This window comes from Apaloderma vittatum, unplaced genomic scaffold, assembly GCF_000703405.1.
Source record: "Apaloderma vittatum isolate BGI_N311 unplaced genomic scaffold, ASM70340v1 scaffold43915, whole genome shotgun sequence".
Taxonomy (NCBI): Eukaryota; Metazoa; Chordata; class Aves; order Trogoniformes; family Trogonidae; genus Apaloderma; species Apaloderma vittatum.
In genome coordinates, this window is record NW_009718473.1 from 1,573 (window position 1) to 11,281 (window position 9,709).

Here is a 9,709-nt window from a genome sequence, read left to right on the forward strand (position 1 = left end):
TTTCCTACCCCATGTAACCACTGTTGTGATTATGAAAACAGGACAATAAGAATTTCAGAAAGTAGCACCATTCCTGAAATAGAAATGCAAGTTCTGTCTTGATTTTAGCTTGATCCAGAGTTTCACTAAGACTTCAGTGAACTCAACAATTTTGAAGGACACTGATTAAAGTGTGATGATTCACTTGAACTCATATTCTAAGTTTTAAAAAAAGAATATGCATACATATTTAATTGCCTTGAAAATCAATTTGTTCTGAAGCTCAAAGGATCATCCACATCACTCTGTACAGTGGTGCACTCTGTGCACTGCTAATTGCATGCATTCTAATCAGACAGACAATTCGGAGCTTAATACATTTTTGGTAGACAAACTCTACATAAAGAATGTGGTGCCCGTGTCTGCTAACATCTCACGCATGCACAGTCAATGTGATGTTAGTGCACATGTGATGGGTAGCTACGGATTCAATGTGTTAATATAGGGACATGCAATGCAACAATGGCCAACTAGTGGGAATGGAGACACTACCTTTGACGAATATGATCTCTTGAATGCCAAGGCGTGTGGTACATAAATCGACTTTAAAGGGGGAATGGTAAAGGAAAAAAAAACACGTACAAAATGAAGCAAAATCAGTTCAACATTGAAAACAGATGCACAGTAATAAAACAAAGCTGTTTTTAAATGAAACATAAAATTGTGCAAATGCTGAACGTGACCCAGACTGATGAAGCACAATGGAACTTTGATCTCCAAAATCAAGTTTCTAGCACTCTTCTGAAGGGAATTAGGTTTGGCAGCCTCTTTGAAGATACAGGTAATTCAACTTGGAAATACCTTTTTTATATGGCTTTAATCTACCAATGTTTTTAATGTCCACTGAGCAAGTACATGTACATACACAAAGTTTTGGCTTCGGATTTGCAATAATGGTTTATGCTGGGACACACTTGGTCTGAACCGGCTCAGCCAACCATATATTCCTCTGCCACACAACTCTCCCTTTAAAATCTGATTTGTAACCTCTTCTAGGAGTTGTGTTTGTTTCATGGTTTTAAATTATCTCTACTTCATAGAAATTATCATTTGCATTTAACTAACATCATAAATCTTCCCCACCACTTCATGACAGGAGAAACACCAGATGGGCTCAGAATGGGTTATGTGTCCTAGAGTAATGGAATATCCCTGTCTGAAAAGAGAGCCTCAAGAGAGCCTGAGGAGCTAAAATCATGAGAAGGAGAAAAGGAGGAGAAAAGGAGGAAAAATCACTACCTTTTCTATCCAAGGGCATTCTGTGTTACCCTGTACTCAAAAATAAGGCAAGTGGACTTTATAAAAGAGGTGAATTTTCCTTGTGTCACGAAGGACAGAGAGCATTGTGCCATTCTGGGCAAACAGCCAGCATGTTGCATTTTTCACATTCAATTAACTAAACACAGTCACAAATGAAAAGCCACAGAACAACTTCAGCATGTATGCAAACATCAGTAAAAAGCAAGTTAACTGCAGTAGTAAAACACATCTGATCACATCACCACAACTGTACAGGAGCAATGACAAACACACACACAATGACACGCACAAGACCCACAGGGCATTTACATTAGGAATTCTTTACAGGAAGCTTCTCTTGAAAGACACTACATTAAATAACACTGAATTAATTCACCGCTGATCACAAAGAACAGGCTAAATAGAGCAAGCTGTCTGGGAAGCAAGCTCACTACGATTACCAAAAAAAGCAGCACAAGCAGAATTTCAGTTTAGAGACGGGGTTCACATAAAAGTTACGTGGTACAAAGGAAGTCAACTCGTACCCAGAATAAGTAGCAGGCAGCTCGTAACTTAAACAATATTAACCCCACCTCAAATCAGTACAAACCCAGTTTTGTCAGTCTTGAAGATCAGTTACATTTCTTTTGACAGCAAGGCATTCCAGTGTTTGCATGTATGTTCTACATCCTTGGACAGGATGGAATAAAACTAGGTAAGTAGAGTTCTTAGATCTGTTTCCTTTAAAGAAATCCATTCTCAAAACTATTCTTTAGAAAAACAGGCAGATGCTGAGCAAAGAAAATCTTAATGTAACTTCAGTAACAGCAAATGGGAGAAAATGAGACACCACCACTACACCTTTGCAGAGCTGGTGAGGTATTTTCAGCACCAGGATTCCAGGTATCTGCCACTGTCATCTATTCCCTTCAATACTTAGTGACAAGATCTTTATTTCTGCAAAAGCCATTTTTAATTTAAGTAGCTCAGCACAGAAGAAAAAAGTAACCATCAAGGCATACCCAGGTCTGAAAACAAGCATGAGCTTACACGGCAGAAGAGCAACTCTGTAACTCTTATCTGAACCCCCTATATTGCGTATCTGTCCTCTGCTAGCCACAGGTACCTCATTCTTATGCATCTGATGGAAAACGCAGAAATTCTCATGAAACGCCTTGAGGGCATGCAAGGAGGAATGGCAAGGGGAGAGAAGAAAGGGAATAAAACCAAAAACAAAGTAATCTTCCTCTTAGAAGAAATCTAGATCAACCAGGGAGAGGGATTAAAAGAGAGGTAAGTAAATACAGAACATTCCTACTTACTTCATCAACTCCTTCCACCAGCTCAAATTCATTAGTTATTCTAGTTCATTCGACTATATATACGTAAAAGCATTTCCAATGACACCTCAATTTGCAGTACTTCTATACCTTTGCCATCTGAGTCAAGTATCAAGTAGGTCCTGTCATTTGAGACTGATTCGTGCACACTGGATGACAGGTTTGAGACAGGAGGCACAGACCACTGTGTCTGTAACACCACCCTCTCCGATGCTCCCTTCTTCCCTTTTTTTTTTTTTAAACATGTGAACCAGGCGCCACCAGGAAGGGACACATGGAATATAATTTTTATTCTTCAGTACGGCAAGGGCCTTAGTGTTCTGTGGGCACAATGAAATCTCTACTTTTTCCACCAAAACTTGCAAACTCTGTCTAGCAGAGTTTAGAATCTCTCAGGAATGAAAGAAAGGTTATTCCCCATTACTGTAATTGAGCCGTTCCTCATATTTTTCACTGATTTTTGCACTGATGGTGCCATCCTAAAATTGAAATAAATAGTTTAAAAGCAAATACCTTTGGCACTTGGCTCTCACCATGTATCTTCCATATATGACTAAGTGCAAGTAAACTAAACATATTTTACTCTTTGGGCTTTTATGGACACCCACTGATGTTGCTTCATTCCTCCTCAGTAGCTTCCTAAAAGTAAAATTTCTAAAGTAAAACTTACTTTACTTCCTAAAGTATAATTACTCAGGGTAGAAAGCCATTGGTATGTCTTACAATATGACATCATAGCACTAGCTAGAGAAGGTTGGTCAGAAATAAGAAACAGTTTGCTCAGAAGAAGCAAAGTTCATACCAGACCACACTGGAACGACAACACCAGCCTAAGACCAACCCCTACATATTGACATTTCACAGGGTCTCACTGCTACGTACTTCACCTTCACAGTTTTTACCTACACACACAGATATACGGAAATACTTATCAATGAACTCGATCTTAAAGGTCTTCTCCAACATAAATGATTCTATGATTTTAAGTTATCAAAGAAAACAGGTCAAAATGGAAGAAACAGTTGTGGCTCATCTTTTCTCCAAAAAGAGAAGGTACTTGTTTCAACCATACACATTGTCTTCTATCAGGAAAAACATGCAAACCTTCACGAATTGCAAAACTGCAGGTTATAGCTTACCTCTTAACTGATGACCTGTCTTGACTATATTGATGTATACAAAAGTACGTTCCTGTCTGAGGTTTGCTTAGAATTCTACCACTTCAATCTATCAAAGAGGCTGGTAAAACAATTTCCTAAAATTGGACCCTTACAAGAAGTGAGAACTATCTTTTTTTTTTTCAATAAATTTAGAGCCAGTAAAATTTACTTTTCTAACATTAAATATTTGCTTTCTGTAGATCGTTGGCATGCTCGCAACAGGGATAGAATTCACTATTCTGACTGTGATATTCATTGTACAGTAATGTCACAGCAAGACAACAGACCCTTCATATACTTAACAGTAGCTTGCAATTATGAAACCAAGTGAAACCAACTTATTTTAGGCAGAACAGTCAGTCAACTTGCAGCAAACCCTGTTCCATGGAAGAAACAGTAAGAATAACAAAATTAACCATCCAAGTTTCTGATCTGGCTCTCTAGGCCTGTGATTTGCATGATCCTAGATCCATCTAAAAGGCATTTCCCATCAGCCTACCTCTCGCCTGGACTTCTGGGAGGAGCGTTCCAGAATATCATCACTGGAAAGGTCGGAGTCCTCTGAGAAACTTAGATGCTGACGGAGCTGCAAATCTGAGAAGCAGGGAATAAAGAGGGAAAGTTAGAGAGCAGTAACTGTTCTTTCTGTAAACATTTCAGAACTCAGTTGTAAGTTGTTTGATCAAGTTTCAAAACCACTTAGTCCTTTTATGTCGGTCTCAGCTGCTTCGCTTGGGATTACAGAGTGATCAAAGAAGAACTGCACTGCAAAATGATCAATACTAGTTACAAGCTAAAAAAAGTTTGCAAACTCTGTTAAAAATAAGCAACACGATTCTTTGTCTGTACCGTATTAATGCTTTTATGATAGATACATTACTTGGCTGACAGCAGCTGGCACTACTTTACCTATTTGTAGAAGGCCAGAGAAATGTAACGTGGTCGCTTTTGATCAGATTTAAGGCTAACTTATTTCCTGCAGCACACGTTGCCATTAAACATCTCTGCCTGCACCTGATAGCATGCAAAAGATTCACGGGAGGCTGCAGAACCTCCACTTCATAGATCAGCAGACAGTTACTGCATCACTGAGAACACAGGTGTAAATATATCTCTGCACTATTTAGCATCCATGGAGCCAGGGTGAAAGAGGGAGAACAGACCACCCAGGGGAAAGACGAGGATACAATTTAAAACAGAGATGAAATGTCACAAACAACCGATTCCAACAAACAGTGCTTATTTCTCAAAGCTGTCTAAGGCGGAAAACAGATGTGCCTTGCACATATTGAGAGTAAAGCTTTTACTTAAGGATCCATTTTTTTCAGTGGTATATCAAATTATTCCATCAATATGCCAACATGCAACTCTAGTTGCTGGCCCTGATCTTGATCTGTCCATTTGACACTGGAGAGCGGTGTCATTCAGCCCAGTAGCTGAATGACAAAGTAAGCCAAATTTACTTTCAAGGATACCTAGCTGTAGGAAAAGTACATGGCGCAGAGACACGTTATCTATTATATACCTGCAGCCGTAACAAATGGATAAGCTTTGTGCTTGCCAGAATCCACAGTGGCACTACTTGAGGGAGTACTAGGGCAGGATTTGTCATCAGTCTTTTTCTTCTTGTCTTTCTTATACCCAGAGAAAACAGACTTCCATAATGACCTAGGCTTTGTCGCTTCCTCTGTCCCACCACTAGATTTGTCAGAAAGCCTGCTGTCATTTTTGGATTTCTTCTCCTTTTTGTTCTTACGAGGGGAGAAAAGAGAAGATCTTTTTTTACTTTTCCCACTGGAGCCTTCTGAAGACGTGACGGACCCCTCAGGTCCAGCCACATCAGCAACAGGAGTAGAGAACCTCTCACTAGCAGCATCATGCTTTCGTGTGGATCCCTCTGCTATTTTCAAGGCCAGGTGCTTTGGAGACTCATAAAAGAACTCTTTGGTCTTTAAGGGCATAGAAGACGCCTTCCGTGCCCTTGTGACCCCCACAGCAGCAGCTGCAGCCATCTCCATGTCTTTCATCTTACACAACTGTTTAGCCATGGCATCACGCAGTGCTTGGCTCTTGACAGACTTCTCTCTGGCTCTCATTCTTTCTTCAGCAAGTTCCTTGGCCTCTGCAGAAATTCCAGGCAATGCTCTCTTCTTTTGGTTAACCCCTCCTTCCATTGAGGGTGGACCACCATTTTCTTTGACCAAAGGCAGAAGAAGTGGTTTTTCTGGCCTTGGCCTACTGGTAGGGGGTGTAAAGAACTTCTCATGGAGGCTTGAATCCTCTGTCCTGTCATCATACGTGTCTTCTACATCATCAGCAAACGGAATCTCATCCACACTCTCTGCAAAAGATTTCCGCACATCGTCTTTTTTGGCCTGGGTTGACTCTTTGGCATCAGAGGTTGGCTCACGGCGTGGGGGAGCAGGAGGTGTTGATGCTGGTGTTGGAGGTGACCTGGCTTCAACCTCATTCTGCCACACTGCTTGATGCCTCTTTCTCCGCAAAGTGGCTGGTTCTTCATCCTGAGGAGGTGGTGGTGGCGGACTTGATGGAGGAGTAAGCATGGTAGAGTCAGAAGTGTTAAAGCTCTGGCTAGCCATAGTTCTCATGTTAGATGAGCTTTCCTGAAGGCCAAGTCCAGAACTGCTGGATACATCTCTCCTTACATCACTGGAAATCTTCAGCTCTTTTTCTGATGGAGATTTTGGCGTGAGCAGAGAAATCTGCTCGTTTTCTAACTTGGATAGTCCCTGCCTTCTTGGGGCAGGCTGGGGTTTCACAACATGGATCCTTTCATCCCCTGAAATATTCTCGCTGTTAAAAGTCTTCAGAGGAGTTGTCTCAAGGGCAGATACAGTAAAGTTTGGCTCTGAGCGTTTGTTTCTGTCTACTGGGGTGAGCCCTAAGCTCCTCCGGATTTCAGCACTCTTCATCCAGAACTCTTCTACAAGGTTACTCCGTTTCAGGGCATCTTCTGCAGTAGTAGGGCTCCGCAGTTTTTCCACCTCACTATCCTGCCCCCTAAGGACTAGTTTGGCTAAAGGAGTAGACGTTAAGGCTGGGACGGGTTGGAAACATACTGGAGGCTCCACTGGAGATGGAATGGTTGTTTCAGCAGAAGGTAAAGGCTGGGAACAGATAGGCGTTTCAGTAGACGTTGGGGATGAAGCTGATATTGGTGCTGCTGGCTGAGACTCTGCTAGTGACGGAGGTGCAATGGCCTCTGGCGATGCAACTGGCTGGGATAACACTGGAGATGATGGCACCAAAGGGCTCTTAACTTTCCTGTCTTTGGGAATTTCATCCTTTGGTCCTTCTTCAGGAAGGAAAGGCTCAGGAAAAAAGCGTGCCTCTGGAGATTTTATTGCACGGGGTACTTCAGCCATGGGATCTTTTACATCCTACAAAATATGAAAAAAGGAAATATTAAGAGTCACTAGTCATGCTGGAACGCTGTTTCATTTTTTTATTTATTTCTTTTTTGCTTTTAACAAAGTTAGCAATAAGGAAACGACCCAAGTATTGAAATATGAAAAAAACCACACGTGGCATCCCATTTGCAGGCCTGGAACTTCACTCAAGATCTTTCATCATGTATGGTTCATTTTTCTGCCCCATTATATAAATTTTTGGAAGAGCATACACTAAACTAAACTCCAGAAACTTGTTTCTATTTTCTCCCCGCTCCCCTTTTGAATCTCCAACTCTGTAGTAGCTGCTTGTCTCAGATTTGACGCAAGTCTCGCCAGCTGTCATCAATACAGCACTTCCTGCTGGCTAGCATCTGCTGCTGTAATGCCTTCTTAAAGTAAAAGGTGCTTTTGCTGCTAAAAGCCAATTAGGCTACAATTCCCTTGACCATAAAAGGTCTGATGTCTTGGTTTTCATTTCCTGTATCCAGACTGCCATATTACTCAATAGCACAATTTGTTGTTTTACAATTTAACCCTTTGGCAGTGGACTCCTCTTACTGAGCTCTGGTATTATTCTTTTCAATGACATCTTTTGCACCAGCTTTCTCTTGAATGCAGACAGTTTGGTTTAAGTGACACATGGCCATGAGAGCATGAACCTCTCTATGTGTGTGCCTGTATGGCGCATATTAAACACCCAGGTGTTGAATACTGTATTCAAGCATTGTCCTGCTATAAACAATAACTATGTCTAACAGAATCATTAGCTGGTCCTGGAAAAACACACCTTTGTTTTAACAGAAAGTGAGTGTTGTCAGCAACTGCTGTCAGCAAACCAGCCTTACCCCATAATGTGGCTGTGGTAAAAGTGAACTGGCTTATACAAAACTCTCTAAGATAAAATCTAATCTTGTAGTAATTAAAAACAAACACTTGGGAGGGAATAATTTGAACTGAATATTTTAAGGGTCATGTACTTCCTGCTCTTACACATCCTTAGCTGGAAACACCACAGTAGGCTTGCACACTGATGCCAGGGCTGACAAAATGACAGTATGTCACTGACAAGTCTCATTTCCTTAAGCTGAACTATGTTGTTACTCTGGAATAAACAAGCACTGCTTTGGTTACTATTAAGTAAAACAAATGTAATTCTGAATTGCCAGTGTACAGAATCTGCTTCTGGTACAGAAAAGATGGCCAAACCAGGATAAACAGGAAACACCTTAACTAACAGTTCCCCTCATACATTACATATATGACTTGTTAACTGCACACTGAAATTAAAATATCCTACATAATTCTTTTGGGGGCTTTGCGACATGACCTCGTGTGACTGTGACAGAGTCACTAGACTCTGAAGATAGGAAAGAAAGAAAGAATGTTATTTTTTTAAGTCTAAATATAAAGTCAGATTTCAAGAAGATTAATTTAAATTATAGACAGGAAAGGAGGAGAGTCCCTTGCAGTCAGTCCTCATCAGTTCATTCACAACCTCTTCTACTGAACTTTAGGTAATGACTAGAAAACTTCAAAGATTCCCTTTCTTACCTCTCCTTGTTTTGCTTTGGGACTATCAACTGGAGACAGAGGAAGAATGCTGTCATTAGATGACTGGATAGGGGTGGTTGGCTTGCATGGATCTAGGGAAAGCAAAAATGTTGCCAAAAACACATAAGACTACTTTTTTATGTTGCACACAGCAAACAGTTACAAATTTCTCAGCTTTTTACAAGCTGGCTATCTGGAACATGGACAAAACTTTTTAAATGTCCAAAACGGTACAAGCTTCTTAACATAAAAACTTCTACGAGAAAAAGTAGTTATATGCGTTCTCATGTTTTAGGAAGCTGTATAATTAATGGATTCAGAATATTTTTCTCAAAATGTTAATGCTCACACATATCTTGCCACCGAGAGTAACGAGACGGTTCAAAACCAACTATTTTCTCCTAAATCTAATAAATGCTTAGACCATCCCAAATGCAATTTCAGTAATTCAAATACTGATGGGAAGGCCATTTATTACCTTTTGTCACACTGCAAGAAGCATCTTCTGATCCTTCTTCACCTTCTTCATCTTCAGAAACTTTTAGTTCTGGCTCTTCTACATCATGCTGATGTAAGCGAAACTCTGCTTCTGCATCAGATGGGATGTCATCTGATCATGGATGGGGCAGGACCAAAAAAAACAAGAGATCTTGGATACAAAGTCCATCAGGATTTCTGTTTATTATTTAAAATATTTAATAATTCTTTCTTTCTATTCACATGGTGCTAATCACTTTCATAACTCTGAACACCTAAATGTTTTGCTCATTTTCTTGCATGCTAGAGTCATTTAGGCAGTAAATGATGGACTATTAGTACAGATAACTAAATTAGTAACTGAAGTCACACGTTACAAGTTTTCTGGATATATTTCAATGTTTTCTGGCACATGCAGTTCTTCTTACACTAGCAAGAGAAGATTCTTGGCATAATATTGTGAACTTTTCACAAATGTACTTCTGTTATT

At 40.3% G+C, this 9,709-nt stretch overlaps 1 protein-coding gene across 1 annotated transcript in view; it reads right to left on the reverse strand.

The window, feature by feature from the left end:
* The window catches only part of LOC104274576 (protein-methionine sulfoxide oxidase MICAL3-like), a gene marked incomplete at both ends in the record, with an annotated part of 28,729 nt that overhangs the window by 1,519 nt on the left and 17,501 nt on the right, over positions 1-9,709 (reverse strand). Inside the window, 5 exons of the mRNA XM_009870248.1 lie at positions 532-582; positions 4,278-4,372; positions 5,304-7,179; positions 8,743-8,834; positions 9,221-9,352. Coding sequence (XP_009868550.1) covers positions 532-582; positions 4,278-4,372; positions 5,304-7,179; positions 8,743-8,834; positions 9,221-9,352 — 2,246 coding nt within the window. The remainder of the gene's footprint in view (positions 1-531; positions 583-4,277; positions 4,373-5,303; positions 7,180-8,742; positions 8,835-9,220; positions 9,353-9,709) is intronic.